Source organism: Gossypium arboreum, chromosome 9, assembly GCF_025698485.1.
Source record: "Gossypium arboreum isolate Shixiya-1 chromosome 9, ASM2569848v2, whole genome shotgun sequence".
Taxonomy (NCBI): domain Eukaryota; kingdom Viridiplantae; phylum Streptophyta; class Magnoliopsida; order Malvales; family Malvaceae; genus Gossypium; species Gossypium arboreum.
Genome location: NC_069078.1, coordinates 80,856,412 through 80,874,058, shown reverse-complemented (window position 1 = coordinate 80,874,058; position 17,647 = coordinate 80,856,412). Strand labels below are relative to the sequence as shown.

The 17,647-nt window shown below is 34.2% G+C and overlaps 3 protein-coding genes across 4 annotated transcripts; 2 read left to right on the top strand and 1 right to left on the bottom strand.

Annotated features, from left to right (window-relative positions):
* Positions 1-553: 553 nt before the first annotated feature.
* LOC108454459 (probable pyridoxal 5'-phosphate synthase subunit PDX1) lies at positions 554-2,935 on the bottom strand. Its single transcript, XM_017752928.2, has 2 exons — positions 1,699-2,935; positions 554-778 (listed from the first exon to the last, which is right to left on the bottom strand). The coding sequence occupies exon 1, from the start codon at positions 2,881-2,883 to the stop codon at positions 1,729-1,731; it is 1,155 nt and encodes a 384-aa protein (XP_017608417.2). The 5' UTR covers positions 2,884-2,935; the 3' UTR covers positions 554-778; positions 1,699-1,728.
* A 4,298-nt stretch (positions 2,936-7,233) lies between these two features.
* Positions 7,234-11,688, top strand: LOC108457393 (LIMR family protein At5g01460). Its single transcript, XM_017756428.2, has 14 exons — positions 7,234-8,048; positions 8,133-8,218; positions 8,569-8,687; positions 8,826-8,936; positions 9,063-9,161; positions 9,290-9,412; positions 9,805-9,867; positions 9,973-10,037; positions 10,201-10,310; positions 10,397-10,511; positions 10,596-10,661; positions 10,830-10,940; positions 11,032-11,098; positions 11,214-11,688. The coding sequence occupies exons 1-14, from the start codon at positions 7,699-7,701 to the stop codon at positions 11,259-11,261; spliced, it is 1,533 nt and encodes a 510-aa protein (XP_017611917.1). The 5' UTR covers positions 7,234-7,698; the 3' UTR covers positions 11,262-11,688.
* Positions 11,689-11,771: 83 nt separating this feature from the next.
* LOC108454830 (protein N-terminal and lysine N-methyltransferase efm7) lies at positions 11,772-15,706 on the top strand. 2 transcript variants are annotated; one of them, XM_017753417.2, is made up of 7 exons: positions 11,772-12,650; positions 12,745-12,806; positions 13,553-13,686; positions 14,144-14,289; positions 14,429-14,500; positions 15,061-15,168; positions 15,276-15,706. In XM_017753417.2, the coding sequence occupies exons 1-7, from the start codon at positions 12,590-12,592 to the stop codon at positions 15,464-15,466; spliced, it is 774 nt and encodes a 257-aa protein (XP_017608906.1). In that variant the 5' UTR covers positions 11,772-12,589; the 3' UTR covers positions 15,467-15,706. The 2 variants fall into 2 exon arrangements, with proteins under 2 accessions (XP_017608906.1, XP_052875464.1); XM_053019504.1 differs by having other exon boundaries at positions 12,451-12,650; positions 15,061-15,191.
* The last annotated feature ends 1,941 nt before the right edge of the window (positions 15,707-17,647 follow it).

Sequence of the window (17,647 nt, the reverse complement as noted above, 5' to 3'; positions counted from 1 at the left end):
ATATGACACATCAGTAAAATTAACAACTGTTAACTTTTCCATCTATTTTTGGATAATTTAACAAAAATATAAGTTCAGAGAAACCACTCCTCTGTTCCCTTTTTATTTGATATGTCAGCTTCAGAGTTTTGAGCTCTTTTCATTGAATCCATATATGCCGTTTATTGGCAACGATCTTAATAGAGCAGGAAACCACTCCTTTGTTCGCTGAAAAAGCAAAGGCAATGACTGCAAAAATCTGCAGTGCATCACCACCTAATTTGGGTTTTGTATTAGTCTCGTTTCTGTCGGAACACAATTGTCCCGTCATGGAGGTAAAATATGTAAATTTACTTTCAATTTATGAAAACGAAAGCGACTTCACTAGGCACAGTTGGAAACAAGTGTATGACCAGTGCTGTGCGCTGCTAGTCTTATATGCTGGACAACATAAAAGAACTGTTCACTATTTTCTTTATCAGGTTTTTCCCAGAGGTTAATAGTAACAAAGAGAACAATTCAAGATGTCAATCGTCGGATGTTTGTTCGGGCTAGATGACCAAATAAAGCAACGTTTAGTCAGCAAATAGAATATCATACATAAAAATTGCATAATTCAGCTCAAGGTTACAATTCGTATTGATGCAGAATGCAGAGACGAGCTGTTTAATTTCTAGCAAGCTCAAAGATCAAATTTTAGAGAACGAAACAGCATAGTTAACAAAAACATCCTTCACTTGGTGAACATTTAGACATAGTAGACCCCCACTTATGGAAGACGACACTTGACTTGGATAACCTGGAAAACAAGCACATAATGAAGACGATGTTGGATGCACGACAAAGAATTCCTGCAAATACAATCTCTCCACGGAGAATTTAATGTTTCGAAACATTACTTGTACATTGAAAGAAATGATAAGAAGTCATCACTAGTGATGTTTACAAGAAATGTAAAAAGCATTGGAAAGAAAGTAAAAGGCTAACAACAAATAATCCAATACTTGTTGAGTGTTTTTTGTGAGTCTTATCACTCAATGGGGCTAATTTATCTATTTATATGATACAGATCTTGGATGTGACCTTAGATAGGCTCCCATGCATACCAATACGTACTCTATTCTAAGGTTTACACGTGTTCCCTAAATGTGTTCGCTTACTTGATGATGCGAACCCACCACGTGCAAACTCATATAAGAGAGCTATGCAGGCTATCACTATTGAAGTAAAGAGGATCGGGTCGGTTCCAATCGGGTAAGCGAGTAGCAGGTCAATAATCGAGAATACCATAACAATACTCTTGTGGGAGGAACAAGATGACGTGAAGGAATGAACAAATGGCTTCGCAACAAGAAGTTTAAATTATAAAAGTATCACATACAGAGCATGTTACAGTAGTATCTATCATTTATGTCAGAATCCAGTTACATCAAATGGTTTTACATTATCAACCAATAGCATGAACTACAACTTATGTGAAACAACTCATATCTTACTATAAGTTACAATGATGCACTCCAAATCTATCATCACATCACATTAGTAAAATCCAATGCCATGAATGCTTAAACAATTCCCTAAAACATCAAATGCGATGGATATCATTAAAACATCAATATTCATTGCTACACTATTCAACTAAAACATCAAATACCTTGAAATATCATTAAAGTTTCGGCTTAAATGTTGAAAAAATAGAATACAAGTGGGATTTATCACCTTCGCGTAGCCACAGAAATTTGATATACACTACTCAGATCGAGCAGCGAACCTCTCAACCTTCTTATCATTCAAATTAAGACCAACCATAGTCTCACCAAGCCCACAGCTAACTTCAGCAAGCACGGCCGGGTCACTATAATGGGTGACAGCCTGAACAATAGCCCGGGCACGTCTAGCCGGGTCACCACTCTTAAAAACGCCAGACCCCACAAACACGCCATCACAACCCAACTGCATCATGAGAGCAGCATCCGCCGGCGTCGCCACTCCTCCAGCGGCAAAGTGCACCACAGGCAGCCTCCCCAGCTGCTTCGTCTGCACAACCAAGTCGTAAGGTGACCGAATTTTCTTAGCGAAGCTAAAAACCTCATCATCATCCATATTCCTAAGGATCCTGATATCACCCATCACGGACCTGACGTGCCTAACAGCTTCGATAATGTTCCCGGTTCCAGCTTCACCTTTGGTTCGAATCATAGCAGCTCCTTCTCGGATTCTCCGAAGCGCTTCCCCCAAATTCCGACACCCACAAACAAAAGGAATCCGAAAATTATGTTTGTTAATGTGATTTTCTTCGTCGGCCAGGGTAAGAACTTCGCTCTCATCAACATAATCGATGCCAATGGCTTCGAGGATCTGGGCCTCAACGAAATGTCCAATACGGGCCTTCGCCATGACAGGTATAGTAACGGATTGCTTAATCTCTTTGATGAGTTGTGGGTCACTCATTCGAGCCACGCCGCCTTGGGCTCGGATATCGGCGGGGACTCGTTCGAGAGCCATGACGGCGCAGGCTCCGGCTTCTTCAGCGATGCAAGCTTGATCGGGAGTGACCACGTCCATTATAACTCCGCCTCGGAGCATTTGGGCTAGCCCCACTTTCACCGAGAAAGGGGATTTGTGAGTCTCGGTTATAGCCCCGTTTCCATAAACTGCAACCACCCCGGTTCCTGCCATATCAAAAGAACGCAAGACGAAAAGCAAGAGAGAAGAGATTTGTTTCCCTTTCGGAAAAATGATAAAGAAGAGTGGAAAGATGATGAAGATATATTGAACGGGATTGGCGTGAAGCAGAGGTGCAGCACAGAAGTTGGCGCGAGTTGCAATGTAGCGTATTTCACGTGCACTCGCCAAGATTGAATCAATCTCTCTTCTATCTGATGGTGGAGATGAAGGTTGCATGTCAGTATCCTGAAATCATTTGTATTAATACCATTAGCAGTATTTTAGTTTTCCCACCTCTGATTATTTTAAGCTCTCCTATTACCCATCTATTTAAATATCTCGTTATAGTATTAATTTTTAAAATTAATATTTGAAATAAAAAAAATCAATCCAATAATTATTCATGTCAAGTTGCATTGAAAAATATAAATTGATTTCAATAATAAAAATATGATGATTATATATTTTGATATAATTCTCCTCAATTTATAAATAAGAGGATAATTGATTTCAGTGCACTCGAATTTAATCATTCCTCAATTTATAAATAAGAAGATAATAAATTATTTTAATAACATAAAAACACATGCGAAGTTATTAATTTCGTTTGTAATATTTTTTTTATCTCAATTGCGAATGTCTTCTTCAATTCGATAACCTTTAAAGTATCTCTTTTCTTATTATCGTTTATTAGAGAATAGGTTTAGGGTCTAGAAATAAAGAAAAGAGTTACAATGATGACTTTATTTCCTTGTCATGGCGATGAGCAGAAGCAGTGGCCCAAATATGCATAGAGATGACATAAAAGAGAGCATATCAAGAGGCTGGGAGGGTGGCTGTAAATTCTGCCGCTCGTTTCCAATGTATAGCACAGTTGGAAAAGGAAAGCAAAGCGTCTACTTCGATCGTCACATTAACACTTGATATTTGTCTTTATTCTCAATGAAATGCCACACACAGAACCCCAAATTGAGATTTCATCAACTTTCTCCCCCCAAGCAGGAAATAAAGTAACGTTTTTTCTTATGGGTTGTGAGATAAGTTTTGGTGAGATTAAAAATAATTGTGACAGTAAAATTTGTTATTGTAATAGAGTAGGGATGAGATTAAGGCTGCGTTCTTCTTCCCGTTTTTAATGAGCTTTTGTCCAAAAAAACACTTCTTAGCTAAAAGCATTATTGAACAAACACCAGTGTAAAAAGAATTTTAACTTTAAAAAAATGCTTTTGCACATATGGAGAAGCAGAAATTTTTGCTTTTTCTCAACCAAAAGTGCTTTTTTTGCTTGTATTTACTATTTTAACCTGCTAACTTTTCTATACGTTAGAATATTTTTCCCTCTTTACTCTTAGAAATATTTTTTCTATACGTTAGAATATTTAATTATTATATTTAAATATTTCAATATAGTTTATATATTCTAATTAAATTTAATAATTAATTAATATTAATTACTTTGAAATATTTAAAATTAATATTATATATTAAAATATTAACAATAAGTTATAATAAAGTATTTTTTATATTTTTGTTAAAATATCATAATATTAACTAATTTGAACATTATTTAAATATATATTTATTACTTTATAATATCATGTCTAAAATAGACATTTTACTTCTTAAAAGTACTTTTTGACAAAGAATACCAAATATTTAAATTTTTCAAAAGCACTTTTCCACAGCACTTTTTCACAGCACTTTTCAAAAGCACTTTTCAAAAGCATTTTCAAACTGGCCCTAAAATTAGTAATGAGATATGTGTTTAGATTCAAATGTTACAGTGAGGTGAAATTAAAATAAAAATTGACCATTATATACATTAATTTACAATGTATTTATAATCCTATACATAATTAAATTTATATTTATATTCAATAATATAACATAAGTTAAATTTATATTTTTATAAATTGATAATTAAAATATTCAAATCATATACAATAAAATTTAAATATTTTTAAATTTTGTTCATAATAAATAATAAAATATATTTAAATTATTTTATATTAAATAATAATTAAACTTTTATATTTATGATAATAAAATTATATATTTATTAGATTGTTACATAAAATTATATATTAATATCTAATAATACTTTTACCTTCTATAAAACTAAAAAAAAAAGAACAAAAGTAATAAAGAAACTAACCTCAATTTTTTTTCCACTGGCAGCTTTGGCTCCAATAAAATTGAGAGCAACAGTGTGATGAGAGTAGAGGTGTGCATGGCCGGAATACCCTACCCGGCTGAAGACTCACTCGAAAAATGAGATGATTCGAGTAAAAATATAGTCTTGAAACATGGGTTTGGGTAAAAAAGCGAGGCTTGTTTAGAAAACAGGCCGAGCCTCGAGTAAAATTTTTTTTAGCCCGGGCCCGGCCTTGCCCGATTTATATACTAAATATATATTTTTATTTTTAATCATATTTACATTTTATTTTTAATTTTAATATAACCACTTTTTATTATATTTTCAATTTATGTATTGTTTTAAGAATTATATTTTATTTGTTTCTTGTTTTAATATTTGTTTTATGTTTTTAAATGTATTTGATTTATTATATTTTAAAATTTTTTATTTAATGAAATAAGCTAAAAAAAATTTAATATGGGCCGGACTCAGGGTAACAATTTTTTTTCGGGCCGAGCCGGGCCTGGGTCAAGAAAACGGGCCTAAAATATTGTCTTGGCCTGGCACGAACCTGGCCCAGCCCGACCCATGCACACCTCTAGATGAGAGTGCTTAATTACACTGCACCTTAAATCTCCCAAACAAGAAATCAGTCCAGTGAAAAGGAATATTCACCCAGTATTCCATCTTACCATGGGTAAAATCCAATCCAAATGGAGCCTAAGACTTAGTCTAGATGGGCGGTGTGTTTACCTCTGGTGAGATTAAAAATAACAGTGACAATAAAATTAATTACTGTAGTGGTCAGATTGGATATTGTAGCGATGAGATTGAATACTGTAGCGGTGAGATTAAAAATAACGGTAGGGGTATGTTTGGATTTAAAAGTAGTTATAGCAATGATGTGAGAATAAAAAATGACTATTAAAGACATTAGATTAATATATAATAGAAGTTTTTAAAATTATTTTACTTTTACGAAATTATTAAAATCTCTAAATTTATAAATTTATTTAAAAATATTAAAATGCATATTTCCATAATTTATTATATAAAATGAGAAATTTTAATATTTTAAAATCAAAATAATTAAAATTAAAATATTAAAATAAATAATCTAAATGTTGTTAATTAAAGGAATGGTAAATTAAAATTTCTTTTCGTAATAACGTATATTAGTTTGTTATAAAATAATGGGGAAAATGTTTATTGTTTTAAATTAATAAAATTATCTTACAATTGAAAATACAAAATTATTGAAGTAGAAAGCAAAATGAAGAAAGAGACAGAGAACAAAAATAGAGAAAAATAAGAATAAGGGTGTAAAAGAAAAAATTTACCAATGGGATGTTGGAACATTTGACTGGAGCTGGCAAATTTTATATCAATACTTTTATATTTTATAATAAAATAAATATTAAAATAATAAGTAGGAAATAAAATTAAGAAAATAAATCCTCATCCAATTTCATTTCGATAGATTTTGTTTTTGCTAAGTAAATTTTAGAGAGTAAAACTGTTCAAAATAGTACTAGATTTATGGGAAAAAACATAATTAGTATTTTGATTATAATGATAAAAGTAATTGTTTATTATGTATAATGGTTTTGGATCAAAATTTTATTGATTATATGAAAAGATAAAAACAATATCATATAAATATATAAAAAATGTTTTAATAATTTTACAAGAAGACCCTTGAAAAATATAAACATGAGATTACCAACACCAAATACAATTTCCTGCACGAGAAATATGGATGGATACAAAGAACAAAGGTTCTTACATATACTCGCTTTTAAGTATTGAATCAGCTGTCAGTTGAGTTTTAAGTCGATTGGTATGGATATTATTGTTAATGTACGAGAATGTGAGTTCGAGTACACTGAAACGCATTATCCTCTTATTTATGGGTTAGGGTCTACATACTGTACAAGTCGTATATCTAATTATATAGAGTTTGTCATCTATTTAGGATTTAAGATGTCGCACTATAAACGTTATAACCGAATCAGCAAATTCATGACCTATTTTTCTTGGGTTTAGTCTGACATACTGTCAGTTCAGTTAGTCACATCTATATCAACCACGTAATACCGTTTAGTATTATTAATAAAAAATATATTTAGGTTCATTTACTAATCAATATTATGTTAAACAAAAGCAAAATAAAAACAACTACATTTAATAATAAGAATGAATCTTGATCAGATCAGAAATTAAATTAATTAAACCTCAAAATGAAATACAAAACTCTCCCAATAATATTTTCTTGTTTTAATAAAATTACTTAACAGACAAAAAAAAAGTATTCTAAATTCAGTTATTATCTTATGTTAATAGCAACAATTGTTGTTGTTTTTTTTTGAAGGGAAAAGAAGACACAACAAAAGGATTTCCCCTATATTTGGAAATTGGAGTTAAAGAAGTTGGATGATAAATATTAAATAAACGAGGAAGAAAAAGCAACAATGCGAGCTTAATAAATTTAAAATTGTCTCTCTATCATTTAGTTCTATAAACCAAAAACAATGCTTATTGTTTCATTGGACAGCCTGGTTCGATACCAGTAACCGGGCTACAAAACGAGTTTACATTAAACCCCATTCCAAGTCTTCTCCACGAGTACTCTATCCCACCATTAAAACTTTATTTCAGGGTAGAAACGTCATTCAGCTTCCAACACGTCAAAAATACCCCAATATTCAACAAACCTACTTCACCGCCACCGGACTCAACCCCAACCTTTCCCTTTCCAAAAAAACCACTTAGAGGAAAGCTTAGATCCGATCTACAAAAAATCTCAAATTTGAAATTTGAACTTCGAAGGGTTAAAACAAAACGTTGGTTCCTCTAATCTCGTTTTAACTTCGTGATAGCGATTCGATTTGATTCGAATCGGTAGCTTAGCAAGGATGGGCGATTTCAACCTGGCTCTGGTAATCGTCGCCATAGTTGTGTGTGTCCTAGTGTTCTTGTTCAATGTCTACCTCCTTGTCAATTACCAGCATCCGGACGACGCTAACCAAGCGTATTTCCCCAAATTCGTCGTCGTTTTCGGGCTCTCCATCGCTGCCATTTCCATACTCATGTTACCGGCTGATGTTGCCAACCGGCAGGCGTGTAGGCAGGCGATATACAACGGTGCCTGTAATCTCACCTTGCCTATGAAAGAGCTTTGGCTCGCCGTTTATATCATCGATGCTGTGCTCGTTTTTTTTGTTATCCCCTTCGCTATGTTCTACTACGAAGGAGACCAGGACAAGTATGTATTTGTAGGACTATGATTTTTTGGAGCTATTGATGCATTTCTCCAATTTCCCTTTTATCCGTTTGGTTTTGGTTGCAGGAGTGTTGGGAAACGGATAAAGAGCGCGTTGCTATGGGTTGTGACAACGGCAATTGTTTGTGCTCTCTTGCTTGGAATTCTCTATGGTTGGTTTTCGTTTTGCCCTTTTTATATCAAATTTAATTTCATTAGCGTTTTCTTTTTTGTCATTGAGTTTTTTACATGCCGTGTGAATATTGAGCATTTGAGCTGAATGTTAGGTTAGGAATAGGAGCAAGATTGATCACTGGAATATTCAGTTAATGTCTCTTAGTACAAATTGTAATTGAAGTTGCTTTTACAATCAGAATATCTTTAGCCAAAAAAAGTTCTACATAGACAGGCTTGGTAGAACAAAGCAAATTGTTTTTTTGCATTTGTTGATTGGAGTGTGTTACTTATAGGTTTATTTGTAGCAGGCGTCCATTGATTTTAACCTTTTTTTATGGTATATCAGGGTTAGCTGGAAAGGTGGATTTTACTGTTAGGCACTTGTCTTCTGTCACTACTAATTTCCCAAGTAATTGGGACTTCTCTAGTGGTCAGCCTTGTATTGGTGGCAGTGGTGCACGCGCGGTTAGTAATTGTTTTTCCCATTTAAGATGTGGTGTTATCCTTTCTTTATTATTGTAGAATATTGTGGTTTTTCCCTTAATCAGTTTCTTTAAGCTCACCATTCCATCTTTTGTTTCCTTATTTTCTCTTTGGATACAGTGTTCTGCATATACTGCAAGTGCTTCATCAGAGAAGACATGGACTATGCGTACTACCTTTCCAGAATATGTTGTTGCTCTTGCCACAATTGTTGGATCAGTTCTTTTCTCGGTATTGAATTTCTTGATAATTTCAATGTTCATATATTTTTTAATTTGGATTTGGTTAGAATTCTAGTTAATGTTGACCTTTTCTCTTGGTAGAATATATTGCTTACATCTCGAAATTCCTTGTCAGATTTTTGGTGGTGTAGGTATCGCTTGTTTGCCTCTTGGGCTTATTGCTTCATTTATACGCCGTCCAAAGGCTGTTATCACTCGCTCACAATATATTAAGGTTTTCTTTTCCTTTTAATTGCGTATGATGCTGTGATATCAAGCAATGCACTAGAGTTGGAAAATAGTATTGATATTTGCATATTTTGTTGTAATTGCCAATGGTCATAGTTTTAATTGATGTTGTAGGAAGCAACTGAACTTGGTAAAAGGGCAAAAGAAGTGAAGAAAGCTGCTGATGCCCTTCATCAGGAAGAAAGAAGTGGTTCTAAGGGTAGAAAATGGCGTAAAAATGTTAAGGCTGTGGAAAAGGTATGTTGTGAAATCCTAAACTTACTTTTGTCTCTGAATTCTAGTTTGTTCCATTCTCTATGACAATAATTACTTTGTCCAAACTAGCTCTGGTCATGAGTTGTAGGCCCCTCTAGTTCAAATGTTATTTGCTTATTCACTTCTCCTTTTGGGTTGAAATAGCAGATTATTCAATAATTTGGCTTGTGTTGTAATCATTATTCTAAAGCTTAGTTATATTTCAATTGCTGTATTAGTTTGTGGCAGTTTTTTTAGCAGTTGCTTGGTAAGAGTTGGAGTTAATATAGTGAGTTTTAGGGGTATGAGTGATGAAGTAGTTATCATTTGATGTTTTTGCATATTTCCTATTGTTCATTAGCTGTGGTTATTTACATTCTTGATTAACACTGCAGGAGTTGCTTCAGCTAGAAGAAGATGTAAAACTTTTGGAAGAGATGTATCCTCAAGGAGAAAAGGTATCTGAAATAACGTGGAATTTTGTGTAGTGTGTTGACATGACACTTGGTTACAGTCTCATTCCTTCTTATTTCTGTATCAACTCCCTTGCCATGACATTTCAGGCTGAAACTTCCTGGGCCTTGACTGTTCTTGGATACTTGGCAAAACTTGTGTTGGGAATCTTAGGGTGAGTGCTTACATCATGCATTTTGTGTCGATATATGCACTGAAATATATTGCTGCTATCTTTAGAAAAAAGGATATAACTCTTATTTCTCTAAACAATGAGAGGTTGCAACCAGTGTACTAAAAGGAACTATCTAACATGCCTTCGTTCGGCAATTTGTTAGGTTGATTGTTTCAGTGGCTTGGATCATTCATATTGTCATATACCTTCTGATTGATCCACCACTTTCTCCCTTCCTGAATGAGATTTTCATCAAGCTGGATGATATATGGGGTACTTCCAAAACCATTTTTAACCTTTCTTTTCTCTGTTTGCTGCTTTCAGAATTTATGGGAGATCTATGTTTTCGTTTTTTTCAGGTCTTCTGGGTACCGTTGCATTTGCATTCTTTTGCTTCTACCTTCTGCTTGCTGTGATTGCTGGAGCAATGATGCTTGGCCTGCGATTGGTTTTCATTACAATTCATCCTATGAAGTAATGTATCCTATGTTGATGGCATTTTGGTTAATTGTCTAGAAAACGACCTGCTGGCTGACATGTTTAATGGACATTTTGTAGGTGGGGAGCTACGCTAATGAACTCTTTTCTGTTCAATGTGGGACTTATTCTTTTGTGCTCAATAAGGTTGGTGACTTGGCTAATGCACTCAATCTTTGTTTCTATGTTATCTCGAGTTATCTCTTATTAGAACATGTTGAATTTCTAGGTTTGTGCTTGGTTGTTGAAAATTGTATTAGGGAATTATGTGTTGAACAGTAATTGATGAAATAATATTTTTGTTTGCAATTTTAGTGTCATACAGTTCTGTGCCACCGCATTTGGGTACTATGCTCAAGCAACTGCTGCACAGGAAATATTCGGCCACACATTGCAGTCTCTTCGTGGAATTAAATATTTGTACAAGTGAGTTTATACCATGTGAATTCCAAGTTTGATTCAGATCAGGCATATATGTATATGTCTACTGACATTGTTGGGCATATTGGCATTACAGGTATAATGTATTTCAAATCGCATTCATTGTTTTAGCAGCATTGACCTTCGTGTATTATGTTGCCTTTGTAAGTCATCAGCCATCTTTGCTTTTATCTTTCTGTTTCATTCTTTGAGTGAATTGCCTGTGTCTGGTTCCTATATTTGAAGGTCTGATTTTGTTCTTGTTTCTGAACATTTCAGGGATGGAGAAGAAAAAAACCTAGCGGCAGGTTCCAGCTTTCCTCGTAAGAATGTTCCCCTGGAAGACAATGCAGCCTCTCAAGTAATCATATTTCTCTTTTATATCATCCCTTTTAGAGGGTGTTTGATATGCTCGGATGCTTACGGCTGTGGAAGGTTAGAGAGAGAGGCTTTTTTCTCGCTAGTTAAATTGGTTGCCTGAAGGAGGAGCATGTTGAGTGCCGCAACTGCTTCTCTTTATGCTTGCTTGCTTTTCATCTCCTTTTGTATGTAGTTTCTGTTATTATTTTTTTCTTTCCTATTTGTTAAATGTTACACTTAACGCATTTGGGTTGGGCATGTAATTGAGTTTCCTTGTCTTTGACAGTTGACACATGTGAACTGGATTTATGCGCAATTTATGCTTGTCTAGGAACTGAGTTGTACTTTGGTCTTTCTATAAATAGGTGAAACACTTAACACTCGGTGACTCAAATGTTTATGCCTTCTATATATAAGACTATACTTAAATGCTTATGATATCAAATTTAATTAAAGGTAAACTGGGTAAATTTTTGTTTTGGTCACTTAATTAAAAAATTATAATTTAATCACTAAATTATTCAAAAGTTTTCATTTAAGTCATTGAATTATTTAAAAATTTCTATTTAAGTCACTTGGATGTAGAGGTGTCATGAGTTGGGTTGAGGTTTGGTTTCAAAATATTTTTCAAGTCTAGGCTCGTTTTTGGGCATGCTTAGTCTGCCCAAAAAGCTTGTTGTACTATTAAAATTAATAAAATATTAAAACATATTTTTTAGTTGCTATTTTATATATTTTTATAATTAAATTTTAATTTAGGGACACCTTTTTATTATTTAAATTGAATTTAGGAAATTGAATTTAAGTCTGAGCTTGACTTAAAGTACAAAAATCTTTGTCTGAGTTTAGCCCTAGTTGGGTTAGGTCTATCGGGCTGGGTGGGTTATTTTGCTCTTAAATAGGTTTACTGGGTTGGTAAGATTTTTTTTTAAAGTTTCGCCAATGGTTTTCAATTTTAACAATTTAGTAACTTAAATGAAAACTTTTGAATATTTCAGTGATTAAATTGTAAATGTTTTTAGTTAAGTGACCAAAACGAAAATTTACTTATATTTTAGTAGCTAATTGTGAGTTTGCCCTTTAAATTTGACCTTAAAAGGCCCAAATAAGCCAGTATTAGATAAATGGGCCTCCAACTCCATCAAAAAAAAGAACTAAAAAAAGTTGTAAAACCCAGCGAGCATCGCCCTTCTTCGCTTTGTTGGTGTTCGTACTTTTGGCAGAGAGCTTTGTTTCCCTTTGCAGTGTATTGTTGAACTAAAAGGAAAAAAATAAAAATAAAAATAAAAATAAAAATGGACATAGCACTCTTTTCTCCGTCTTCACTTTTTGCCGATGCCGAAGAAGTCTCTGTTGGTATTCTTTCTCTTCTTATATTTACTTCCAATTTCATTTTACTTTGATGGTTTTACGTTAAAGAAACTCTTCACCCTTTTTCCCCCCTTTGCAGACGAGGAAGTTACAGATGTCCATCAGAGCTTTGTGGAGAGGAGACACCAGTTTCCTGGCATGGTAGGTCTCTTTTCTTTTAGAATATATTTCTTACCCATTTCATAATTTTGCTTTAGCTAATGGACTTTTAGCTGTAACTCAATGTTCCAAGATGCCCAATCTTAGAAAACAAAACACTCCTTTTACTTAACAAAGTAGATAGCACTGTTTGTTCATGGAAAAAGTTCTAACCTTTTTGCAGTATTAAATTGCTTTCTGTTAACTATGCTTATGCCGGGGAAAGATATAATGGAACTGATTCTTGATTAGTACCTCCCTGCAGTAATTGTATCAAAATTGGTGTGAAAATGGTTTTTGGAAAAATAAGAGAGGGCATTTTCTCGTTGGTCTCATTAAATATGAAATTATATGACTGAAGATAGATCTATAGTTTATTAGATAACCCTAATGATATGGTTTAAGATGTAGAGTTGGCACTTACTATGCAGTATGATACGTGGTGAAGGAAAAAAAATTGTAACTCTGAACTTACTGGAAAGTAAATTCGATGATAATTTGACTGAGCTTAGCTGTCATTGTTTCTTGAAATTTCTTATCATTTTGAGGTTTAGTCAACTTTACTACTGCCACAGACGACTCCTGATACCTCAGCATAAGTTGTAGCTCTTAGCATTAGTGCAAACCATTTTGACCATAGCAATATAGTTGAAACTTATTCTAGTATTTCAGTACTTTGCTTCTAGAATCCACCTGAGTTAACCTATTTTTACCTTTATATCATTATATGCATTTTGGCTGTTGTGCAGGAGTTGCTTATTCGAGAATTTTCCTTCCACCAGTTGAATGCTAACTTACTCTGGCCAGGTACGTTTGCATTTGCAGAATGGTTAGTTCAACATCATTCATGGATAGAAGGTCGTCGTTGCCTTGAATTGGGAAGGTAATACCTTCAGCTGCAGAGAAAACAAAAAGCATGGGACTTTACGAGAGTGCACACTCATTTTAGTTGTTTATTCTTTAATTTAGTCCATCTATCTAGTCTGTACACATTTATTTATAAGTACCGTGTACTTGAGAGGGCTGTTTATCATTAGTGGTAGGCCCTATTATCAGTTGTTGAGGGGTACATTGCCCTTCTGATGCATGTTTTCTGAATAGTTTATGTTTTTAAGGCACAGCTTTATCTGCAAATTCATTCAACTTTAGAATTATGAGCACAAACTTGTTGAGTTATGTCCATTGTATAATTTCTTTGTACTGCTATGTTAGCACCCCAGATCTGATTTCTGATTTTTAATCCGGTTTGTTTCTTGAAATAAGAATCGATAGTTATAATTCTGAAATTGAATTTTTATTGATATTTTACTTAATGATCTTGATTCTTTACTCATTGGCAGTGGGACTGGAGCTTTGGCTATTTTCCTTAAGAAATCATTTAATCTTGACATAACTACATCAGACTATGATGATCAGGAAATTGAAGAGAACATAGCTCATAACTGCCAGGCAAATGGAATTACGCCTGTCCTTCCTCATGTAAAGCGTGAGTTCCCTTTAGTCTCTGTGGTTTTCAGTTATTAGAAATCTAACATTCATACAGTCTGTCAAGTACTACGGAGAAGAAACATGAAGCATTGATTTCATGGACTATAATGTTCAAATTAAAATGTCAATGTTTTCAGATTCATGGGGAGAAACCTTTCCAAGTGCTGAACCAGACTGGGACCTTATCATAGCAAGTGATATCCTATTGTGTAAGCTTCTTGTTATTTAGCTTCTGCAATTTCTAAATTTTATGCTTGAAGAAAGGCTAATGCGTAAATAAATTAATGGTTAGATTTTTATTACTTATTTTGTTGTACATTGATACTTACATGCAATAGAAACACGGAGAGTTTTGGTAGAATTTGAGAACCATCATCTTTGAATTATGTGGACCCTGAGGAGTGATAAACCAGAAGAAGATCAAGAACTTGGGAACAAGTTTCTTGCTTGCTGATGTTTTACTTTATCGATCATCTTTGGAATCCCGGTGGTTACTTACATGTAAATGGTTATGAAAGCTGAAGCGTGAAGTTGCTATCATTATTTCTGGCTAAAGGGCTTTTGACAATATCTTAGCAATAAGATCAAACTTTGGAGTTGATTAGAGTAATTTGTTGTTTTAGATATAATTTGGCTCTGTGAACTGATTTGTTCTCTGGAATTGTAAACTTTAGATTTAAAGTTTATGTTATCTTTTGTAATTAAATCTCCAAATCTTTTAACAAGGATTTGTTTAAACATGTTATATCCATTTCTTGGGATTTTGCAGATGTCAAGCAGTACCCTAACTTGATAAAGTCTCTCTCTTTTCTCCTAAAATCTTACAAGCCAGAAGATGACAAAGCTATTCCTTCTGTAGGAAATGACCAGAGTAGCGGTAAACGATCTATATATATATATGTAGGGAAAAGGTTGACCTTATAGGACTGATAGAATCTATTATTGGTCATTATTTGATTATTGATATCTACTTCTTGCTGCCAGGAATGTGTATGGGGTTGGCTGTACCGGCATTTCTAATGAGCTGGAGACGCAGAATTGGCAAGGAGGATGAATCACTCTTCTTCACCGGCTGTGAGAATGCTAGTCTTGAAGTAAAGCATATTGGATCCCGCGTGTATTTCATCAAACCAAGAGAAAATATGGTGGCCACCACTGGTAGTATTGATGATTGAAGCTGGTATGAAATTTAAGAATGGCAGTTTCTTCTTTGTGGTCTAAATCGGGAGCATGGTCTTATTTAGTGAAGTGGCAATTGAGAATTTGTTCATTTAGAATGTTTTTTTAATGCGTGATGTTGATGTTTCTCTTGAGACAATAAAATTTTGTCACGGTGTCAGCTCTGGGAGTTTGCAACGTTTGTAACAAAAACCATTTTGAATGGATTAAATACACTTTGAAAGTCCTTTACGATATTTTCTTATCAGCCACCGTTAACATTTTTTCTGCGGATGGTAGCTTCAAAGTGTACAGCCAACATTTCCTTGTCATGTCATAAATGGACATGGCTTGATTGAAAAACTTTGCTGTACTAAGCAATGGGTCTGCCTTGATGTGTAAGAAAAGCCCCTACCCTAACTCCTGAAGCATCATTCTTCATTGTAAAACTGGAAGAAAAAGAAAAATTAGGCATGGCTAATATTAGAATACTGGTCATGGCCAACTATGGTTGTTGAAACCTGGAGTGGCTGCAGTTGACAATCTCTGTGCTTTTGTTTTTTTTCAATAAATTTGTCGAGGGATTGACAATGGCACCATATCCCTTTATGGACCATCTAATGGTAACCAGTAAGGCCCCAAAAGACCTCCGAGTTGTTCCATTGTCTAAGACGTGCAAGTCGTGCAAGTAGATTCATGTTCAAATCAACAAAAAGATGTCTCCCTTTCTTCAAACGTTGAAAGGAAACAGAAGTCATTGACTGGACATCAGAATGCAAAGAAGTTTTTCAACAGCTCAAGACCTTCCTAATCACACTGCTCTACTCATCAAATCTGCTTCACATGACATCCTTTCTCTGTACATATTCGCTCCCACTAATGCCTCAATTGATTACTAATGCAATAATATAAAGAAAAAAGAATTATTACTTAAGTATTAAAGTAGTTAGGCATAAAATAAAAAATAATTGATATAAATTTCAACTTGAAATTAGAAAGATGAATAAAAGCTTTTTGTAAAAAATAAGATTTCTTTCTCCTTCTCTATACTAAAAATAAGTTATAAGAGTGACTAAATATTACTCATTGAGTTCGTTTATTGCTAACCCATATACTAAAACAACGTAGGACAAGACAATACTGTGGCATTGGTTAAATTCATAGAAGGGAACTAGAGACTCGAGTATTCATTAGCAAAGTGTAACAAGGAGCAAAGGTCAAGCACTAAAAGTTGGAGAAATTAGAACTAGCTTCGGTCATCTTTGCTCGGAAGCTAAGGCATTATTTTCAAGCAAAGACTATCATGGTATTAACCGAATGGTAGCATCTTCTCTCAATTTCCTTTTTCTTCTCAGTCTTTTCATTTCTTTATCCTCCCGAATCGCAACAACTAGCTTGAAAAATTTTATCCCCTTCAAGTATCACGGGATTAGAACTTTAGTTTGACAAATTGCGCAGCTTTAGGCGATTTTTTTGCTTCAAAATTCTAAGTGTTTGAGTAAATGCTCTCAAAATATATTTGAAAACTTTGAATAGAATACAAGAAATGATTACAAATGAGAGGGGGAATGGCTCTATTTATAGTACAAATTAAATTATATCAACGACTAAAATTAGTGCCTATCCACAAGATGAGAGTTTTAAGGGATTTAAACTCTATACATATTTATCCCTTAGGATTTACAATAATTATCCTGATAACTCTAGTTTACTGAAGTGTTTTATTGAGCCACTAAGGTCTCAAGTAGATGGACTTTTACATAGGTTTCACGAATCGAGCTAGTTCAAATGGGTTAAATTAGTCTCATTTAATCAATTAACCTCCATGAGACTTTTTGTGCGCATTCATTATGGGCTTTGATTCGAGGCTCATGACTTTCTTCCCCATCCATTCTCGTGATGCACTTATCGCGTCCTTGGAATGACACTGGTTTGACTTGCCTATGAATTGTCTCAATGCCTCAATTGATTCCCAACTATTCTCTCTGTCGAGTAGTTCCGCCCCTTGGAACATTTACCTCAGCTTATGTCTCCGTTGTTGCCTAACTCGAACTGTATTTCTCTTTTGTACATCTCGATCATAAGAGCCCTCCATTCTTGCCCCATCATGACTTGCTTCGATTGGGATTCCCTTGATCCTTACAAATAGGCTTCAACACACCCACATTGAACACTGGGTTAACCTTGGGTATTGTTGC